The sequence below is a fragment of the Magnolia sinica genome, chromosome 6 (genome assembly GCF_029962835.1).
Source record: "Magnolia sinica isolate HGM2019 chromosome 6, MsV1, whole genome shotgun sequence".
NCBI classification, from domain to species: domain Eukaryota; kingdom Viridiplantae; phylum Streptophyta; class Magnoliopsida; order Magnoliales; family Magnoliaceae; genus Magnolia; species Magnolia sinica.
Genome location: NC_080578.1, coordinates 103915724 through 103938733, shown reverse-complemented (window position 1 = coordinate 103938733; position 23010 = coordinate 103915724). Strand labels below are relative to the sequence as shown.

Sequence of the window (23010 nt, the reverse complement as noted above, 5' to 3'; positions counted from 1 at the left end):
TCATGATTAAGGATAAATTTCCAATTCCAATTATAGATGAGTAGCACAGCTCCATGTTTTACTCAAAGCTATACTTGCAATCCTCTACCACCATATCCAAGTCCACGAAGAAAATATCCTCGAAACAACATTCCACACTCATGAGGGCCATTATGAATTCTTGGTGATGTTGTTTGGGCTCATCAATGCCCCATCAACTATCCAAAGTCTAATGAATGAGGTGTTCAAGCCATATCTTCGATGCTTTGTTTTAGTCCTTTTCAACAACATTTTGGTATATAGTCAGACTTGGGAAGAGCTTCTCCACCATTTTCTTTCGACATTAGAGGTTTTAAGGCAACACCAACTCTATGCTAAGGAGGCAAAATGTAAGTTTGGCTATCAAGAGGTAAATTATCTAAGTCATATAATTTTGGCCATAGGGGTTTCAGTGGACCCCACAAAAATACGAGCATATTGTAATGGCCATGACCATGAACCCAAAAGGCTTTGCATGGGTTTCTAAGCCTAATGGCATATTATGGTAAATTCATCAAGGACCATGGCAAAATCGCATCCCCTTTATCCACATTGTTAAAAAAAAAAAAAAAAAAAAAAACTTGGGGGTGGTCCGATGAGCCTGATTGAGCAGCATACTTAAGCAAGCTATGACAAAAGCTCCCATGCTTGCACTCCCTGACTTCTCTAACCATTTACTGTTGAGTGTGATGCATCAAGAACAGGGATAGGTGGTGTATTGATGTAAGAGGAACATCCAATAGTATTTCTAAGTCAAGCATTACATGGACGGAACCTAGCTCTATCAATGTATGAAATGGAGAACTTATCACCGCCATTCAGAAATGGAGGCCGTATCTCTTGGGCCAGAGACTCGGAGATTCATAGTATGGACTAATCAAAACAATCTTAAGTTCTTGTTGGAACAATGAATCACTATCCCAGCACAACATAAGTGGTTGTTTAAAATGTTGGGTTATGATTTCATAATTGAATTCAACAAGGGGCAGGAAAATCAAGCCGTTGATGCCTTATCCCGACGTGATGAGGAAGCTGAGATCCTGGCTATCTCTATGTTGGTGTCTAAGTTGCTAGATGAGGAATCAAGGAGTTAGAAGGTAGAAATCTTAATCAACAAAGGTATGTGTTCAAGGAACTCCTCTTTAGAAAAGGGAGAGTGGTAGTAAGGCCCACCTTGCCACTAAGGAATCTTATTCTCATAGAGATGCATGAAACCCCCTCCTCAGGTCACTCAGGTTACCACAAAACCCTTAAAAGGATCATGGATATGTTCTATTAGCCAGGGATGCACAAGGACGTGTGTCATGAGAAGGTTCGTAAAAGAATGCGACACTTGTCAAAAGCGCGAGGCTAAAAATGTGGCTCCACCTGGTCTTCTCCAACCGTTACTGGTCCTAGAGCGAGTATGGACTGAAATCGCCATGGACTTCATTGATGGTTGCCTCCATCCCATGGCGAGACTATCATCTTTATAATTGTAGACCAATTATCTAAGTATGTGCACTTTGCCACTTTGGCTCACCAATACACAGCACTTACCGTAGCAAGAGTCTTCGTTGAAAACATATTTAAGCTCCATGGAATGCTGATCTCCCTTATCAGTGATCGGGATCCGGCATTCACTAGTCACTTCTGGAAAGAATTGTTTCTCTTACAGAGAACCCGACTTCAAATGGGTTCATCCTATCATCCCCAATCCAATGGCCAAACAGAAGTCCTAAACCGATGTCTTGAGAACTACCTCCACTGCTTCAAAAGCACAAGACCCAAGGAGTGGATCAGGTGGCTTCCTTTAGCCGAATGGTGGTACAACACCACCTATCATTCAGCGACATGGATGACTCCTTATGAAGCGGTGTATGGTGTACCCCCACCAAGCTTGGCCACATACATTCACCGAACCACAAAGGTACAAACTGTAGAGGGATTGAGTTTTAAAATTACTCAGGAGCATTTGGAATTAGCACAAGAACGGATGAAGAAGTGCGCCAATGGCCACCGGGCAAAGCAAAAATTCTCAGTTGGATATTGGGTCTACCTCAGATTACAGCCTTTTCATCAAACTTCCTTAGCAGTAAGATGGTCGCGTACAAACTCGACCTTCCCCTTGGCTCCAAGATCCATCCCATGTTCCACGCCTCGTGCCTTAAGAAAAAGGTAGGGGAGCATATTCAACTGTTTGATGTGTTGCCGCCCCTTACTAAAGAAGCATCCTACAACCCCTACCGCAAGCAATCCTTAATCGTGGGATGGTAAAGCGTGGGAACCATGCTATTACTGATGTCCTAATTCAATGGCAGGGTGCAAACATGGAAGATACAACGTGGGAGAAGTACCAATCCATCATTAATCGTTTCCAGACCTTCAGCTTGAGTACAAGGTGAGTGTAAGGGGGGATGAGTGATTCGTCCCATGTAATTGTGGATTGGTCATGGGTTGTGGGTTAGTTATCTAGTAATGGATAGTAGGGTTAGTTATCTACTAGTGGGAAGTGGAGTACTTAGTGGGGAGAATGGCCCTTATAGGTAGTTATCGCGATGTGGCCTATGAGCTACGAATTCGTACTTAAATAAACATTGTTAATGAAAGTAGACAGTTTTCTTCCCAAAACAATTCTCTTTTGAGATTTAGGAGGCATGATCCCCCTCGAAGCGGATCAACCCCAATGCCTTCTTTGATCTTCCGAAAAATTGGTCGAAGAAGAAAAGGCAGATGTAACAGAAAATGCTTTCCACCAAAGAGTGAAGTCCCATTGAGGGAAAAATACCATGTCTTGGAAAGTATTTTCCACCCACCTCAATCAAAAATAAATAAATTCAGAAAGACAATGAAATCAAAGAAAAGAGGAAGTCCACGTAACTTTCTTCAGCAACACGGAAAAAGAAAAATCCATATGAAGAAAGAAGTAGTTCTGGAAATGAGAAGGGAATGAAAGAAGTACCTGTAAAGGGTGGGATTTGAAGGATCTTTCTTGATAGCCTGGGTGTAGAGAGCAGCGGCTTTCAGGTAGTTTCCGGCCTTGAAAAGCTCGTTGCCCTCATCTTTCAGAGATGCCGCAGATTCTCCTTCTGATGCCATTTCTCTCTTCTTTTCTTCTTTTTTCTGTCTTCTAGGGTTTATTCCCCTTCACTTCTGCTAGGGTTTTGGATTTTCTTCTTTTCTATCGATGAGAATGCTCGGACGGAGTGAGTGCCGCTGGAGGCGAAAGAAAGAAAGCCGAGGGAGAGAGCAACGGCGAGGCAGAGGAAAGGAAAATGCTTAAAGGGGAATCGGGACACGTGCCAGCGTGTCATACGTGTGAGATGTAATAGACGTTTATCGAGGCCCACCCAAAATCAGGCTGCTATAATCGAAACCTAAGGGCCTGTTTGGGCGGTGGGATTAGAAGGGATTAGGTGGGATGGGATTCATCCGGCACTGTGCCAATTCTATTCCATGTTTGGGAAGAATGGAAATGCTTGGAATTACGTTAAATGGAATTGCATTGGGTCCGTGCTATTTTCACTCGTTGTTAGCAAATTGTGTAGGGCCCACTATGATGTGTGGGCTATATCCACACCGTCCACCCATTTATTGAGATTATTTTAGAGCATGGACCAAAAAATTAGGAAATTTTAAAGCTCAAGTGAACCCTACCATAGAAAGTAATGGGGATTGAATAGTTACCATTGAAAACTTCTTTGGGGCCACAAAAGTTTTGGATCTACCGCATTTTTACGCCCGTGCCATAAAATGAGGTTACAAAATAAATGAACAGTTTAAATATAACACACATGTGTTATTCTCAACAATTTTAAATGATAGTGGGTATATCCATTCAATGTACCAACATATTATCAACAAAGCATGGCATTAACCGTAGACAATCCTGCCATAGTGATAATTATATTTTTTGAATCCCATCCCCCCTAATCGCTTTTAATCCCACCACCCATAGGATTATATGGGTTTAAGTGGGATGAAATTACTAAAATGCAATGATTACATAGTTGTAGAAATCGCCCTCTAATCTCATGGTTTGGAGGCCATCCCACTTCATGTTCGGCAAACAGGTTGGCTACTCATCTTGCCACTACCAGTCGGTGCCCTGTGGGCCCCACCATGATGAATGTTTTTCATCCATGCCATCCACCCATTCTCTCATGTCATTTTATGATATGAGCCCAAAAACGAGTTTGATTCAAATCTCAAGTGGACCGCACAGTTGGCCCTAAGAGGTTTTTAACGGCCCTATTTTCTCATTGTGTGGTCCATTAACATTTATATCCCCCTCATTTTTGAGCTCAAGTCCTAAAATTATATTTCAAAATGGATGAACGGCATGGATAAAACACATAAATCATGGTGGGTCCACATTACACCGACTACTAGCTACACGAAGCTCTAAATAGGTTGCAAAAACCCTTGCAGGGATTGTTTCCAAGAAGGGGCTTCACAACCAATACCCTGCGGAGTCCCAAACAGATGTCCCAATGTTCCATGAGATCTTAAAAGCCACTCCCACCAAATCCCATATAAACCCATGTGCCAAACTTCCCCAAGCGTTCCTGGGATATAGAAAACAGTGCGATTGGGTTGAGGGGAGCTCGAGTTTCCTGCAGCTCAAGCACTGAGTGGCCCACCGAGACGTCGTCATGGCATCCTCTCCGTCCATCAGTTTGGCCGGCTCAGTTTAGGATGTGGGGCCAAAAATGTGACAGATCAAGAGCTCGAGTGAGTCACACCACAAGAAACATGGCCTGAGTCAAGTCCTGTAGGAACCTGAGCCAGGCCACCCTCTTTTATGCAAGATCCAGGTTTCTCAACCGTGGAGCTGATTAAGCTGCGACCCTGGTGTGGGTCCCATATGGATGGGATGACAGGTTCCACGTTTTAGGATTTGTTTGGCCCGCAGTCCACTGTAAGAGATGGGTCAAACATACTTTGTATGGGCCTCCCGCCTGACATGGGCCTGTCACCACATCATTACGTAGTACCCAATATAAATCTAGATAAAGGGCGTCCAGTGGGCTGCTGTACGCAAGCTGCCTCCACAAACCACGGGCCTTCTTTTGAGAAGTGAAAATCTGTGTATACTGCATAAACCAAGGTTTATAAGCTAGAAAACACGACCCATGGGCATGTAAGTCGAATGCCTCACCAGCTGCGTTTTCATTCTTTCTTTATCTTGAAGACATTGTCAATAATATTTTATTTCAGTAGGATATTTATATGGTCCAATACATTAATCTAGGCTGTTCATTAGGTTCAAGGCACAATTCATGAGTTACTTACAAACATCATCTGTCTGACATGGTTAAACATTTGACCAAAACAATACTCTGTGGATACAAATTAACTTTCTTCTTTAAACAACAATGCAGAGGAGACCCATTTCATGATTTTTGGTTATCGTAAGGGTGCATTTGGTTGCACCTTTAGTATTTGGCTTGTGGCCATTTCAGTGGTGGAGAAGAACAGTTCATGAATTTGGAACTTCTACGCTTGGGTTATGTTTGGTTGCATCAAATCTCATGAACTGTTCTTCTCCACCACTGAAATGGCCACAAGCCAAATACTAAGGGCATGTTTCGTTGCCACTTAAAATTGAGTATCACATTTTTTAGCTAACATCAATTATGTATTCTAGGGATCCTAGTTTATATAATTGGTGGTTATATGTTTAAGTACCCCTACCAAAAAATTGACTTCTAGTAAATAATCATTGATTAAATAAAATGAGGTAAACACAATTTTAAGTGGCACCCAAACAGGCCCCAAGTAAATAATAAATCTAACACCCCATAAAATATTACAATGACAACGAGGGACTGTGTGTAGTCGTGCAGCCAGGAAAAATTGACACAAACACGCTATGATTGACGAAGCTCCCACAGCCACCTCCCCCAACGTCCCCATATCTCCAAATATCCCTGAGGTGGGTAGCCAACCAACCAATGCACAATTAGGTCAGCTTTTACATCCTTGCATGATTATGAATGGTATTCCTATTATATAAACGCTACATCATAATTTGCATACGCTACACGTTATGTAGACTACGCTACACGCTATCTAGCTCACATGATGTTTCAATGATTTGTTACATTTTTTCATTTCCAATAAAAATTAGATAATCTTTTTAATGCTTTCCGTAAAATAATCTAAATAACAATATTAAATCAGTTTCATTGATCTTTCTTTACCTTTATACTTAATCGTTTCCCTTTGCTATTACTTTAGGTTGCATTTTATTGCACCAAATATCATGAAATTTTACAAATTTTCATTATTAATCAGTCTAATCTGATATAGAATATCATAACATTGGTGCAACCAAGCACCTTGATTAAAAATCCAGAAGTTGTATGTAGCCTATGCTACACGCTATGTAGCTTACACCTCATGCTTCAAAGGGGTGAACGCTATGCTACACGTTATTCGCTATTTAAAACACTGTATATGGGGTATTCTTATTATGAATGATATTCATTGAATGAGCCAGTTTGGCTAATTAATATGGGACTTTTTTGGAATTTGTTGAGGAGTTTGGGGTTGTTTTCCTTTTGTAATTGGATGATGCCTTCTCATCCTTTTTTCATTTTAATAAACATGCCGATATCCTTTTTTAAAAAATGGTATTCCTATAAAAGTAAACATAATGTAGAAATAGGTATGCTTATAAGCCAAAAGTAAACATAACCTAGAAATAGGTAAGTTTATAAGCCAAAACCCAAATTTAAGCCCTCGCCATCAACATGTTTCTCCTCCAAAGGCCCCAATGAATCATTCAGATTCAACTTCAACTTTCCCTTCCATTCATTTGTGACGCAGGGATGAACGTGATGAGGTCGATCACCATATTCCTCAAGGATAACTACTCTGAATCCATGGAGCTTCTCTGGACTCCTCACAGAGACTTCTCGAATCCATGAGGAAAGAAAGCAAGAAAAATAGAAATAAATTTTAATAAAATTTGAAATTGATTAATTAATGAATAAAAACAAGTTCACAACCCTTTAAATAGGGGTACCAAGCAATGGGAAAGAAATCAGAATCAAACTACAACTAAAACTCCTAGAATCCGTGACTTACTATAAATAGTAAACTTACTATTTATAGACGGTCATGATGTCTACTAGTGGGCAAGGTTTTCGGCCAAAAATAGTAATGTCCTATTTGGCTTCACCAAACCGTTCTCCTAATTATTCTAAGCTCTTTTCACGTTGGACGCAACTCCTAAAGCCCGACGGATGAAGAGTTATAATCAAACTAAAACTTACTATTTTTAGTAAAAACGAAATTAAAACAGGGAAACGACCATTGATCGAGGGGTATTTTGCAAATCTGACTTGCGCAACCTGGCGTAGCGGGGTTGGTTGGCTAAAGGAGCTCATTCTACCCCAAAATCATATATTTTATGCGTGATAACTCATTCCGGATTGTGAAATACGCCCGATCTAAGGTCCGATGGTCCGGATCACTTCTGTCGTCGACCGGGCCTTTTCTGATCCATCTTGGCCATGAAACTGTCTGCGACCCACTTTACATAAGTCCCTTCTACTTCAAAAGAACTCGTCCTCGAGTTCTCATCCTGCTCTGGTTCATGATACTCGGTCAGGTCCGCGACGTTAAAAGTCCGTGAGATCATCATGTCATCTGGAAGATTAATAACATAAGCGTTGTCATTGATCTTTCAAATGATTGAGACGGGTCCAATCTTCTTATTTTTCAACTTGTTGTACGTCCCGGTCAGAAATCTCTCTTTGCGCAGATGGACCATAACGCGGTCGCCCATCTTGAACACTTTTTGTCGCCGGTGCTTGTCCGCTTGTTCCTTATACTTCTCGTTCGAGGCATGTAACTTGGTCTGCACTTCCGCATGGATGCCCATGATCTTATCTGCCATATGTTCTACTGCAATGCTCATGCTTGGGTTCTTAGGTAGAGGGACCAAGTCAAGTGTGTGGTGAGGCACTCGTCCGTAGATAATCTGAAACGGTGATTTTCCTATCGAGTGGTTCACCATGTTATTGAATGCAAACTCTGCTTGAGACAAGGCCAAATCCCACTGCTTCGGTTTTTCTCTTAAAATATAGCGAATGAGGTTTCCCAACGTACGATTCACAACTTCGGTCTGCCCATCAGTCTGTGGGTGATAAGCACTGCTGAATTGAAGTCGTGTATCGAATCGAGTCCACAAAGTCCACCATAAGTGGCTAATGAACTTCGTGTAACGATAAGAAGTAATGGTCTTGGGGACCCTATGTAGCCATATGACCTCCCTGAAGAATGGATTCGTCACGTGTGTTGCATCGAGGGTCTTCTTGCATAGGATAAAGTGTGTCATCTTGGAGAAACGATCTACCATCACGAACACCGAATCCATGCCGCATTATGTTCGTGGGAGACCAAACATGAAGTCCATTGATAAATCCTCCTAAGGACCGTCATGCACAAGTAACGGGGTGTAGAGGGCAGCATTCTGAGACTGCCCCTTGGAGGTCTGACAAACATGACAATGTTATACGACTTTTCTCACATCACGTACTAATTGTAGCCAGCAATACCGCTTTTTCAAAAGAGCTCGCGTCTTGTCTCGCCCAAGGTGTCCACCAAGGCCACCTCTATGTAGCTCCTAAATAATCTGCTCCCTTAAAGAATTTTGAGGGATACACAATCGATTCTCTTTGAAGAGAAAATCGTCTTGTATATGAAGGTCACTGGGTGACCTTCTTGGTACTTCATCAAAGAATCTTTGAAGTCCTCATCCTCGGCATATAGCTCCTTAAGACAGTCGAAGCCAACCACCTCGTTTCTCATCGTAACAAGTAGTGATGCACGACGACTAAGTGTATTAACTACCTTGTTCTGCTGCCTTGACTTGTGCTTAAGAATGAATGTGAATTCCTGTAAAAACGCAACACATCTAGCATGCACACGATTCACGTTAGTCTGACTATTAATAAACTTTAATGCTAGATGGTAAGTGTACAGAACAAACTCTCTTTGAATTAGATAATGCCGCCAATGTCGCAGCGCCTGAACAACTGCGTACTACTCAAGATCATAAGTCGACTACTTCTTTCGGGCTTCGGTGAGCTTCTCGCTGTAGAAGGCAACCGGCCTGCCTTCCTGTGATAATACTCCTCTAATTTCGACGTATGCAATGTCACACTCAACCTCAAACAATTTGTCGAAATTAGGAAGCACCAAAACCGGTGTTGTAGACAAAAGATGCTTGATCTCATGAAAGCTCTTGTTAGCTTTATCGGTCCACTGGAACGGTCCTTGTTTCATGCAATCTGTTATAGGCGCGACTATAGTGCTAAAATCTCGCACAAATCGATAATAAAAAGTCGTCAACCCGTGAAAACTCCTCACCTCATGAATGTTTGTCGGGATCGGTCATTCTCTAATAGCTCGCACATTTTCATCATCCACACAAATATCTATGGATATTATAACAAATCCTAGAAACAATAGGCTGTTAGTTAAAAAACTACACTTCTTCAAGTTGAGGTATAACTTGTTAATTTGTATGACTTACAACACCTGCCTGAGATGTTTCCTATGCTCCGCCTCATCCTGACTATATATCAATATGTTATCAAAATATATTACTACTAATCGGCCAGTGAACGGTTTTAGAACTTGATTCATCAAACGCATAAAAGTACTTGGTGCGTTCGATAGGCCAAAGGGCATGACTAGCCACTCATACAACCCTTCCTTGGTCTTGAATGTCGTTTTTCACTCATCATCAGGTCGGATACGAATCTGATGGTACCCACTCATTAGATATAGTTTAGAGAACACCTTGGCCCCTTCTAGCATATCGAGCATGTTGTCCAAACATGGTATTAGAAACTGATATTTTATGGTAATTTTATTGATTGCCCAGCTGTCGACACACATGTGTCATCTTCCATCTTTTTTTGGCGTTAATAATGGTAGTATGGCACATGGGCTCATGCTCTCTCTTAAGAGACCCTTATGGATCAATTCCTCTACTTGCCCCTGAAGTATCTCACACTCCTTCAGACTCATCCGATAATGAGGACGGTTGAGCAGGCTAGCCCTAGGGACGAGGTATATGTGATGTTGGATGTCCCTCATGGGGGGGCAATCCATCAGGTAAATCCTCAGGCCTGACTTCTTTGAATTCATTTAGCAACAGTCTTAAACTTGGAGGGATGTTTGAAGGTTCCTCTTCCTCGCCCTTCACCACTATGGCGTATACCTCGCCGGTTTCCTTGGATTCCTTCATAAAATCTCGAATGGTCAAGAGGGAACTCCCCTCCGCTTTAGAGGCTTTAGGGTAGTTCTTTAGTGTCATAGGGGCAAGGATTATTTTTCGACTATCCTTGACGAATATGTAGACATTATCTCATCCCCGATGGGTCGTATCATGGTCCGACTGCCAGGGTGGACCGAGTAGTATATGACAAGCTTCTATGTCGACCACGTCACAAAGTATTTGATCCTTATAACTGTTGCTAATTGAAAATGAGATAGTGCATTGTTCAGTTACCTTGGTCTCATTCACCATTTTTATCCAGCCAATTGAGTACGGGGAAAGATGTTTCGTCGTTGGTAGCTACAACTTGTCCACCATCACTCTTGAGACGATGTTCTCACTACTACCACTGTCTATGATCACATCACAGACCTTTCCGTTGACAATGCACCGAGTACGAAATATATTGTGTCGCTGTGGATGTAATTCCTTTTGTGGGGCATACAGTAATCGCCTCATAACTAGAAATTCACCATGATCCTCGCCCGTCACTTCATCGCCACCTACTATTTTTTCAGTGGTTTGTTCATGTTCATCAAAGCCATGGTCTTCTTCTACAGCCTCATCTTCAGTGCCCCTTCGTTTATAGTCAAGTGTGCTGCGGGACGTTGAGGACAAGTGTTTGATAAGTGGCATGACTGGTCATAGTGGTAACAATTGTTCGACCTTGGCCGAGCATAAGGATTTGAAATCCTACTCGGGCCCACTGTTGTGGGTGCTGCACGTTGAGGTCTGGATGAGTTGCTCCCCATACTGCAAGGGGATGATGGTGGGAAGTAACTTCCCTGTAAGTCACTTACAGGCTCAACAGTTAGATTTTTAAAAAGAGGGGAAGAGGGAGAAACGCACTAACCCACCAAATCTCTCTCCGTCTCTGCAATCTCTAGCTACAGTTACTGCCTTCCGTCTCTTCTCCTCCTAAAACGGTAGGGTTTCATTTACCCTTTTTTTCTCCTTTGAAAACGGGAGTGGTTTGACGTTACTCTGTAAGGCACGTTGGCATCCAAACAGTCACTTATACGCACCTGCGTATTTTTTCACACGTGTCATGGGCCTCTAATCCGAATGGACCATGTGATGCAGCATCCCATGAAACCGTCAGGGACTATGGCCTGTGGTTGGTGATCCCGTAGATCGTTTATCTGATTGGTGATCTTGTGATGTACTTGCAGTGTTGGTGAATCTCTTACATTGCACAGTTAGAATGCAAGTAATTTAATGATCTACATTAGTGTTGGTGAATCTCTTAGATCCTGAGCATCAAACTCCTCATTAGAGAATGAGAAAAACTTTGATAATAGAGTGGGATTGATGATGCACTGGCCCTTGGAAATTACATCAAATTGCACAGTTGGAATGCAAGTAATTTAATTATTAGATTTTCTATTAATGTTTTTAAGTTCATTCTCAATGCTTAAATTGAGTTATTACTCCATATTATAGATTTTTTGAATTCGTGGGCCTACTTTTATAGCCCTCTTGATGATTGGTTTAGCTTAATAATTATCTCAAATATTCACCTTGATGGGCTTAACAAAATAACATATTTGATCCCATGTTTTTTTATATGATTATAACATTTTAGAACGATTCCCCAATCTAAGCTATGCTCGATGTGAATATACAACTTTCTACCTGTAAGTAACTTACAAGTTATCCAAACAGAAAAAGTAACTTACCAGTAAGTGACTTACAACTTACATCCAAACAAGTTACCTGTAAGTAACTTTCACCTGTAAGTCACTTACAGGTAAGTCACTGACAACTTAAAAGAACTTACAGGCATCCAAACAGGCCCTAAGCTTTTCTATATTGCTTTTGGGAAGTAAATCAGATGCAATATCACTAAGAAAGGAAAGGAACACAGATTTTAAGCACTCATTAAACAGGCAGTGTTTGAAGCCCTAATAGTTATTCATTGTCATGTAAACGACGGTGGTAGGGCATATGGCGGCGGTCCTCCGCAGCATTTCTCCTTCTCCGCTTCTCAATGAAGTCCTCAAGCTTGCCCGTTGCCTTGAGATGGTTGTACTTGTCAATTAGTTTCCATTCCCGTACTAGTGATTTCTTAAGATAAAATGGTTGTTTTCCCTGCTTTCCCACTTCTCTTTCTTTCTTCTTATGCTCTGCTAGAATCTTGGCATCGGCACTTTTTGCTGACCCTGACCTTTGTTGTTTATCCTGGAGATCCAGTATATGTCAAAAGTTAGCATAATCAAGAAACATTAGGCAGCAAAGTTCATAACATAATTTGCTTGTCCAAATATTATCGGGTTCTAAAAGTTATTGCAGATGCTGTCAAGTTTCAAGGTTCACATATTAGATGCATCATCTCAATAATGAACTTGACAAGAATATTATAATACAAAGAATTTAGGACTAATTAGAAAGCGGGGAAGACAATGATTTGAAATGAATATCTCTAGGTAAAAGGGTGCCCTTAAAAACTATTAAATAATCATTGACCTAGAAAACAATTGCGCTTGCAAAGAGAAAATAAAATGTGAGCAACCACTGCTCTTTGATAAGTCTTTTTTTTTTTTTTTTCCCATAGAATACCTATACATATGGTAACACGCATGGATGGATTAACAAGAATGACCATTCATGTGCAGGTGCTTTGGTTTTTTTTTAATGACGTCAGGGTGTCCCCACCCCATTTTGAGGCAAGACTATTCCCTGGAGATGCATGCAATCACCAAAAAACCACGTGCATCAGGTAATCCTGGGGAGGGGAATCAAAATTGCGTCTGTGGGGAGCACACCCACAAAGCTTGCTGTTCACCCAAACCCCATGCGGGTATGTGCAGGTGCTTTGTGCTTAGCAATTTGCACAGCAATTGTCGATCCATGACCCTACTCTACTTGCTCGCCCTTTGGTGCATGTGTGTAATAGTTGGGATAGAGGCAATGATGCAAGACATGAAAATTAACTATGATATGCAAGATCTCAGGCTTTAGATCAAACTAATTCAGAAACATTCACATAAAATTTTCACATCCCACACAAAAATTCAAACATTCAAACAAGGGGAATCTGTGCGGGTCCAAGCCTACACATGTTAGGGCTGGATCAATAAACATTATGAGTCAAACGATACTCAAAGGGAAGTAAAACTCATCCATACATGCACAATAATCAGTCCCTAATCCAATGGATTCACCAGTTTCAATTGAGAGAACCCTAGGATTAGGAAAAAAATAGCAAACAAATAGAAATAACTTAATCTAGGGTTAGGGTTATGGAAAAGAAGTATGAAAGAGATAAAATAGACGAAATTTCTGAACCTAGCGATAGTCCACGCCCGCGGACAGTGGGTCAGGCTTGATGCACGTGCATGAGGGCCTGAACGCAGGTGCGAGGGGGTCCTGAATGCGGAAGACGCCTCATTGGCTTTGGTTGGCCAAGGGAGGGCTCCAAAACCCCCGAGTTTCGTGTCAATCGAATGCGTGGTCTGTGCATGGTGTTCCGCCGAAGTTTTAGCCCTCTTACAGGTCCAGATTCTGGAGTACTTCTGCTAAAGAGAGAAAAATTACTGTAATAATGGACAGATTTGAAGTGCGGATGATTATAGGAGATGAGAAACAGAGATGGTAGTGGATGGGGGCGAATCGGGATAGATGTGGCTTCGCACCACGGTAGTCAGCCCTTCGACGAAGGAAGACTTTGCACTTAATTGGATTGCCACAACTCAAGAACTCAGAGGAGTAAAAAAAATATAAAATTTTTATTAATATTCAATGAGAAAATAAACCTATAATGGGTGCCTATTTATAAGAAACTCTATACCCTAAAACTCCCGCCATGTGCGCAACCTATTACTTGGCGATGAAGTAATAAAAAATAATAACTAATCAAAGTAATCTAAACCGTCCATGATATTATAAATAACATTAATAAGCAAGACCTAAATATAAGATTAATCGGACTAGTGGGCCACGATAATGAGAACCCATGATGGGCTTTACTTGACTATCGGGCCCACTCCAACGAACCAAAACTCAGTTTTCTAACTAGTAGGCCCTCCCTGGACATCGTCATCGTTTCAGATTGACAGTGAGGCCCTCTTTCTCCCTGTGTACGTGCGTAGGGGGGGCGTGAGTGTACGTGTGTGCATGATATCCCCGTCAGGCAATGTTCTGAAAGTGATTTCTGAGGGCGTACCCAACAACGAAAGAATAAGAAACAACAGACTACTGATTTGGCATTAGATCGTATCAACATGATCTTCTTCTTCTTCTTCTTCTTTTTTTTTTACCAAAAGAAGTGGAAAATATCCAAACAAGAAAAGTAACACATCCGCAAGATGATCGAGAGTTACCTATAACCCTTGCATGGTCAACTGACTCTTCCATTGGAAAGCTTCCATTCTTTCTGAAAGATAACGAATCCCTGAATCACCATCCACATGATTTTGATTCACACCTTCATTGTTTGCCATCGACCCGAGGGAAATCCTCGCTCTGATACCAATTGACGCAGGATGAACGTGATGAGATCGATCATCGTCTTCCTCAAGGATAACTACTCTGAATCCACGGAGCTTCTCTGGACTCCTCACAGAGACTTCTCGAATCCACGAGGAAAGAAAGCAAGAAAAATAGAAATAAATTCTAATAAAATTTGAAATTGATTAATTAATGAATAAAAACAAGTTCAGAACCCTTTAAATAGGGGTACCAAACAATATGAAAGAAATCAGAATCAAACTACAACTAAAACTCCTAGAATCCGTGACTTACTATAAATAGTAAACATACTATTTATAGACGGTCATGATGTCTACTAGTGCGCAAGGTTTTCGGCCAAAAATAATAAGTGTCCTATTTGGCTTCACCAAACCGTTCTCTTAATTATTCTAAGCTCTTTTCACGTTGGATGCAACTCCTAAAGCCCGACGGATGAAGCGTTATAATCAAACTAAAACTTACTATTTATAGTAAAAATGAAATTAAAATAGGGAAATGACCGTTGATCCAGGGGTATTTCGCAAATCCGTCTTACATAACCTGGCATAGCGAGGTTGGTTGGCTAAAGTAGCTTGTTCTATGCCAAAATTATATATTTTACGCCTGATAACTCATCCCGGATTGTGAGATACGCCCGATCTAAGGTCCGACGGTCCAGATCACTTCTGTCGTCGACCGGGCCTTTTCTGATCCATCTTGGCCATCAAACTGTTCGCGACCCGCTCTACGTCAATTCAACTTTTCTATTGCTTTTGGGAAGTAAATCAGATGCATTATCACTAAGAAAGGAAAGGAACGCAGATTTAAGCACTCGTTAAACAGGCAACGTTTGAAGCCGTAATAGTTATTCACTGTCATGTACACAACGATAGGGCATATGGCGGTGGTCCTTCGCAGCATTTCTCCTTCTCCGCTTCTCAATGAAGTCCTCAAGCTTGCCCGTTGCCTTGAGATGATTGTACTTGTCAATTAATTTCCATTCCTGTACTTGCGATTTCTTAAGATAAAATGGTTGTTTTCCCTGCTTTGCCACTTCTCTTTCTTTCTTCTTATGCTCTGCTAGAATCTTGGCGTCGGCACTTTTTGCTGACCCTGACCTTTGTTGTTTATCCTAGAGATCCAGTATATGTCAAAAGTTAGCATAATCAAGAAACATTAGGTAGCAAAGTTCATAACATAATTTGCTCATCCAAATATTATCGGGTTCCAAAAGTTATTGCAAATGCTGTCAAGTTTCAAGGTTCACATATTAGATGCATCATCTCAATAATGAACTTGACAAGAATATTATAATACAAATAATTTAGGACTAATTAGAAAATGGGGAACACAATGATTTGAAATGAATATCTCTAGGTCAAAGGGTGCCCTTAAAAACTATTAAATAATCCTTGACCTAGAAAAGAATTGTGCTTGCAAAGAGAAAACAAAATGTGACAACCACTGCTCTTTTGTAAGTTTTTTTTTTTTTTTTTCACAGAATACCTATACATATGGTGACACGCATGGATGGATTAACAAGAATGACCATTCATGTGCAGGTGCTTTGGTTTTTTTTTTAATGATGTCAGGGTGTCCCCGCCGCATTTTGAGGCGATACTATTCCCTGCAGATTCACGCAATCACCCACAAACCATGTGCATCAGGTAATCCTGGGGAGGGGAATCAAAATCGCGTCTGTCGGGAGCACACCCATAACGCTTGCTGTTCGCCCAAACCCCATGCAGGTATGTGCAGGTGCTTTGTGCTAACAATTTGCATAGCAACTGCCGATCCATGACCTTGCTCTACTTGCTCGCCCTTTGGTGCATGCTTGTAATAGTTGGGACAGACGCAATGATGTAGGACATGAAAATTAATTATAATATGCAAGATCTCAGGCTTTAGATCAAACTAATTCAGAAACATTCACATAAATTTTCCACGTCCCACATAAAAGTTCAAACATTCAAGCAAGGGGAATCTGTGCGAGTCCAGGCCTACATATGTTAGGGCTGGATCAATAAAAATTATAAGTCAAACAATACTCAAAGGGAAGTAAAACTCATCCACACATGCACAACAATCAGTCCCTAATCCAAGGAATTCACCAGTGTTAATTTAGAGAACCCTAAGATTAGAAAAAAAAAAGAAGAAGAAGGGAGCAAACAAATTGAAATAACTCAATCTAAGGTTAGGGTTATGGAAAAGAGGTATAAAAGAGATAAAATAGGTAGAATTTTTGAACCTAGTGATAGTCCACGCGCGCGGACAACGGGCTAGGCCTGGCCACATGTGCGCAGGGGCTTGGCCGCACATGCGAGGGGGTCCCAAATGCAGAAAATGCCTCATGGGCTCTCAAACTTGTTTGTTTCTTTGTTAACTTGCAAATCCCATCAGTCCCTATGTTTGTCTTTGTTACCTCGTGAAGATACATTGGAAGCTTTGTATAAGACTTATCGTAAGATCCCAAAACCTCTTTCGTTGCAATCTTTTTACTTTTCCATGCTTTCATGTAGTTGATTTAAACTCCGTATTTCTCGAACATTCGATATTGGATGTCTTTTGGCTTTTAAGGTAGTCCCGACCTTATGCAGCAAATGGAAAACTCATTATTTATCATACTTCTTGCTTGGCGATGAGATCTCTCTCTTCCCTTAAAAGTTACTCTACAATGTACATTCCCCTTAATACTTGCCTAGCAGTGGCTTATCGCCTTAGAGGACATGTTACATGTGTGTTCAAACCTGTATGTCTTTATTTTGAAAATTCATGTGTCATCCACTATCGATGCGTGCATCCTCCAACTGTAACTTTCTACAAGACACCTAACCTCTCAAGACCTTATACTAAAAATGGTGGCGCATCACATATTTGCAAAGAAAATTCTTTAGTCGGCTCTTATCTTTAAACATTTGTTCGACGACTATTTCAATGGAGTCATCCACCACATTCAGAGATCCCTTATGTTATGCGTTAACGAATGTTGCATTGGCTAGACATATATCTAGTGGAATGATATTGGATGGCGCAACCACGATATCCATTGGCGTTATGATCCAGGAATATCTCTATATTTTTCATTAAACGGTAAGCCTAAATTTAGGTTAAATGATGATGGAGTGAATTGAACTAAAGGATCAAGACATGGAGCATCAGTTGAAAGGCCAAGGATATCTATAGCGTCCTCACTATCCAGCAATCGAAATGATGGCCGCTTACAACTGTCGAGTCTCCGAACACGACACGGAGCATTAGCTGGAGGGCCAGGAATATATGTAGCGTCACCACTATCCAACAACTAAAACGATGGCTATTCACAACTTTCGAGTCTTCAATCATGACATATGGAGCATTGCTTGAAGGGTCGGCGATATTTGTAGCATCCGCACTATTCAATCCCACACTAAATTCAAGATCCACTATTGGGTGTTGTTCATTCAAATCTATGATCATAGGTTCACGAACGAGAATGGGATCATGGGCATTCTAAACAACAAACTGAATATCATGACACAATATGTTCGAATGTATAGGAAGGTGTGTGCTCCCCACTTCAACAAAAGGTGTACAACCCACTTTCTCTATACACTGCGGTATTTAAGAATATTGATTCTATTCGTAGAAGAAGATATATGCCAGGACATCTTTGTCATCTTTGATGGTGTGTGGAGGGAGTAATCCACAACTTTGCCCAGCGTATGCAACCCTCACTCTCAAATCAAATTCATTCGGTGTTGTCTTCATAATATTATACATTCTAGCTACGAGCTCCTGGCACATAATTTTATTGCGCACAACAACACATTTTGAGTCCCACCCTCATACGAGAAAATCTCATTTTCATATACACACTCCCCATCATAATAGCATAGGATGGGTCGAATAGTCATGATCTTCTAATATGAGTTTACCTAAAAAATTAAAAATGGAGGGGGTATTATTATGCTTACAAAAATAGGATTGAGATTGTCATGTGTTAAGGGTTGAGGTTGTCACGTGTTAAGGGGCGAGGTTGTCACATGTTAAGGGTCGAGGTTATCATATGTTAAGGGTCCCAGTTGTCATTTGTTGAGGGTTCAGGTTGCATGTGTTAAGGTTCATACTCGGTTAAAAGCTGGCAGTGATCAGAAGATTTCAGCTTATACCTCAAATAATGAGTCTAACTATCGTTCCTTTGAAGATAGGATCATAGGAAAATAGCATGTATGGTGGTGGCGGTGGTGGTGGTGGAACCGGTGGAGGAAACTTCAAAGAAAACGAGCTTTCGGACTAAACAATGCCGAGGAAGCTTCAAAGAATGCCACGACGAAGGTTGCATGCTAGAGAATCATATGTCGAAGACAAATGCTGGAGGGAGAGTAGTGGTGAGTCCTATGCAGGAACTTTTCAAGGAATAAGAACTTGCAAAGAAGTGTAAAAGGTGACAAATATGGGTCCTCGGATTGCTTTGGCCTTACCTAAATGGGCTTCGGACGCCGTCTGTGGGGCCAACTGTAAGATATGTGTCGAATCCAATATGTCCATTACAGTCAGAATTTGATGATAGGTCATGGATCAAAGAATCAGTCAGATTTGCATGTCAAGTGGACCACAACATCATGAAACAGTTGACAGTGAATGGCCACCGTTATCGGTTGTCGAGTTTTGTGGGCCACAAAGAGCTCATATCAGTGTGAGGTTAGCATCTTTTCTAATAAATGATGGGCCACAAAGGGAATGAACGGATCGGATCTGCCTTTCAGTTGGCCCAATGACCAAGTCATGTCCACACCATGCCTCGGGATCAAAGCTATATAGCTTCTCCTCCACTCAAGTCCGTACGGGTGTTGGGCTCCAAGCTGGGGTATTTTCGTCCCCTTATTTTCCAATTATCTATCAGAGGGCCAAAGAAAAAACCCCTGTAAAGGGAGGCCAAATACATGGAATGAGAATACCTTGGGGCTATTTTGGTAAAAATCCCAACAAAATAAGGCATAGCCATATAATAGTTATGGTCAGATCAGGGAACCGTATTTTAGCAAAAAGGAAAATAAGATCCTTCGACAGTTCCAACAACTTATAATCCAAGCAACGTGATTCTTTAATTCTCCAATGACTTTTGGATCATTTGACTTTTTCATCGACTTCTGAAGTTTCCGCATAACCCAAAAAATTACAATAGTTAAGATATAGCATAAACAATTAACACGAATAGGTTCCTTTTATAGTAACTTGAGGAAGAGTCACCTCTCTTTCTGCTGGAAGTTCAACCTCAAATAAGAAATTATATCTCTTCCTGAACCTATAACAAAGTAGTCATCCCAAATTATTTAGTGAAAGACACTTCCTAAAGTTCAACCTCAATAAGGAAATTGTATCTCTCCCTCAATCTATAACAAAGGGAGTCATGTGGAATTAATTATACAGTGAACTATAAAGTAGGATGTTAAATTTTGTAACTTTCATAAACATGTTACAATTTTGGGTGAACTATAAAGTAGGATGTTAAATTTTGTAACTTCCATAAAAATATTACAATTTTGCTAACTGGTCAATCATTTGTGCTATTACTGTAACGAATGTTGGAAAACACAGTGAGCAGTGGCGTGCACTTTTCCATCATACATCATATCAGATCCGATCATACACAGAATCATAATTTCCTTAATCAATTTAGTAAAGAATTAAAACTACAAAAGGAAAAGAATTAGTTGCATGAAGCAATTTTTGGATTTAGGAATGGAGAAGATAATCATGAATCATCTGATCCAAGAATCGAACTTAAGATATAAGATAGTATCTCACGTGCAGGACCTTGTAGAAATAATTGGAACAAGGCTTACCCATCTGTGTCAAGCGTTCCACATAAAGATTCAAAACGAGGGTCCCTTGTTACTTGAAAATAGAAACAAAAATTCAGATCTATTCACAAAATCAGAAGTGGAGTATAACTGTAGCAAGCAGTAGTTTAAATGCAATATAAGTTGGAAGCCTAACAACATGATATTTTCTAGTTCTTTCTAATGGAGCTATTTTCTATTGTTAAAAATAATGCTAGTTAAATGGAAGGAAAGAGTACAAGCATACGCAACACGCCCCCTATAATTTTGGACAAGATTTATTGGTAGACCACCTCACCAACTGTAACATCTTCTTCTTCCTTCTTTTTTTTTTTTTTTTTTTTTTAAGGTTACCATAAGCTACATCATCAGCCAGTGATGTGCATCCCTATGCAGTATGCATGAGAGAGTTTTATCACCTTAGCATTGGTAGTTAAGTGAATCACTTTATCAAACAGAAGATGCAAATGCAAAGGGGAAGAAACCCTGTTGGCTGATCTAATTGCCATGAGGTAGTTGCATTCAATCCACAATGAGGAAGGCAGACCATCCTTCGAAGCTGACACAACATAGGAAAGATTTGATTCTAGGAAATTGGAAACTGAATAAAAGAAGAAAATGTGATAGAATTTTTGCAGAAGAACTTCCCAAAACACGACACACGAGCAAAATATAGGTATTACTCTTCTTCTTCTTCTTTTTTCCTTTTTTATTTTCTAGAGCTACAGTGCCCTATTTGAAGTTTTTCTAACAGTCATATCATTTTCTAGCTTTTTTCAAAAGCTATTTCCTACTTGTATGTTGGGATTTGGGAAGATTTTCTGAAAGAATCCTGGTAGCTTTCTCCTTTTGTTCAGTTTGTAATCACCTAGAATTACATTGTCCCTGTTCTGCATCAGGAGCCAGCTCTTACATTCACTGGGATCGTTTTCTCCAGCTACCATCACATATATTATGAGGCATCCACCATATGCATTTAGCATAACCCAAAATTACACTCATAATATAATCATAACTGTCAAATAGGTGGAAATGTTGCACATTGATTGTGACTTTTCAACATTTTCCTTCTAACCATTCATTTGGCGGCCCTTGATCAAAGGATCTCGACTGTTGAACCAGTGTGGTGTTTAAGCTATGCCCTATACATATTCCACAGTTTGGAGGGTTTGAAATGAATTGCATGCATTTTGTGATTGGGAGGTGGAATCGGAAACACCTACGGATCCTGAGAGTGGGCATTCAAGGGTGTGGAAATAGGCGATGTTTGTACTTATATGACCTTGGCAGTTCCAAAACTCCAAAAACCATAAGACTACCATGTTTGGATGTACTTTGGAAATTAGGCAAAAGTGCTTGATTTCCACCCATATCAGCCATGAAATAAAACGGCTATCATCACCCCATAAGATTGAGTGTTTTTTCCTACTGTACGACCCACTTATGGCCCACGAACCTTTTTCAGCCCACTTATTCTTACCTTCCAAGAATAAGCCCCTGCTGTACGGAGAGCTTTTCACCGGACCAAAATACCCCCACCTTTCTTTGTGGAAGCAGATTGGCTGGTGCTCAAAGACGGGCGCTGATGCTCCTCGAACTCCGAGTTGTACAAACGGTTCAAAAGAGATCAAAGTTACATGGCCCCATAGTTATGTATTTATTATATCCACAACATTCATCCATACTTTGCGATCATTTCGGAGCATTATAAAAAAAAAAAAAAAAATCATATCCAAAGATCAACTGGAGAATGGAGCTCTTAGATCAGATTCTAAGCACCCAAAAGGAATATTTGAGATAAAGAGGGATTGGGTAAGGAGAGTTGGGCTCCTTCGCCTTCGCTAGATCTCTGTCCAACCTCCCTCTCCCTTTCCTATGACCTGACCTGGCTCGTCCATACTGCAAATCCTAATTTATAGGATTAACGGACATTTAATAGAGAGAGTCCAAATTATAAACATATTTAACAGCCCAAATTAAATGCATTATAGGCTTCTTGAAAACAAATAAATACAAGGATGATGTTAGTAAAAAAATAGAGAAAGTCTTGCTAATGTTTATTCCATTATGCTAAATCTGTTAATGTTTCATGGTTCTAGCGTTGGGAAGGTAAAATGAAAGTTTAGGCGCATGAAAATGTGATTGTGGCCATCCCTTGTGTTTGTGTGTCCTGCCATGTAGATTGTGGAACATGAAAATGCATAGTGTTTTTATTGTAGCAAATATAGTATTTAATGTTGTGTATTATTGTAACAGTACTGTTATGAAAGTGTTATCTTTTATTTCATTTTATTATCTATTGTATCGGCAATATAATATTGAAAGTGTTATCTTTTATTTCAGTTTATTATCTATTGTATCGGCAATATAATATTGAAAGTGTTATCTTTTATTTCATTTTATTTTACGTCCGAATTTGAAGTCCTACCTGCAGGTTTATAA

At 40.4% G+C, this 23010-nt stretch overlaps 2 protein-coding genes across 4 annotated transcripts in view; both read right to left on the bottom strand.

Annotated features, from left to right (window-relative positions):
- LOC131249376 (uncharacterized) overlaps nt 1-3328 on the bottom strand; it is a 56813-nt gene extending 53485 nt beyond the window's left edge. Inside the window, exon 1 of one of the 3 annotated variants that reach the window (XM_058250123.1) lies at nt 2960-3328. In XM_058250123.1, the coding sequence (XP_058106106.1) occupies nt 2960-3096 (137 nt within the window). In that variant the 5' untranslated portion in view covers nt 3097-3328. The remainder of the gene's footprint in view (nt 1-2959) is intronic. The other 2 variants (XM_058250121.1, XM_058250122.1) reach the window with 2 other exon arrangements.
- Nucleotides 3329-15505: 12177 nt separating this feature from the next.
- Nucleotides 15506-21512, bottom strand: LOC131249812 (uncharacterized). The gene is made up of 5 exons (XM_058250568.1): nt 21437-21512; nt 20572-20623; nt 19972-20030; nt 19810-19880; nt 15506-15878 (listed from the first exon to the last, which is right to left on the bottom strand). The coding sequence occupies exons 1-5, from the start codon at nt 21510-21512 to the stop codon at nt 15612-15614; spliced, it is 525 nt and encodes a 174-aa protein (XP_058106551.1). The 3' UTR covers nt 15506-15611.
- Between the last annotated feature and the right edge of the window lie 1498 nt (nt 21513-23010).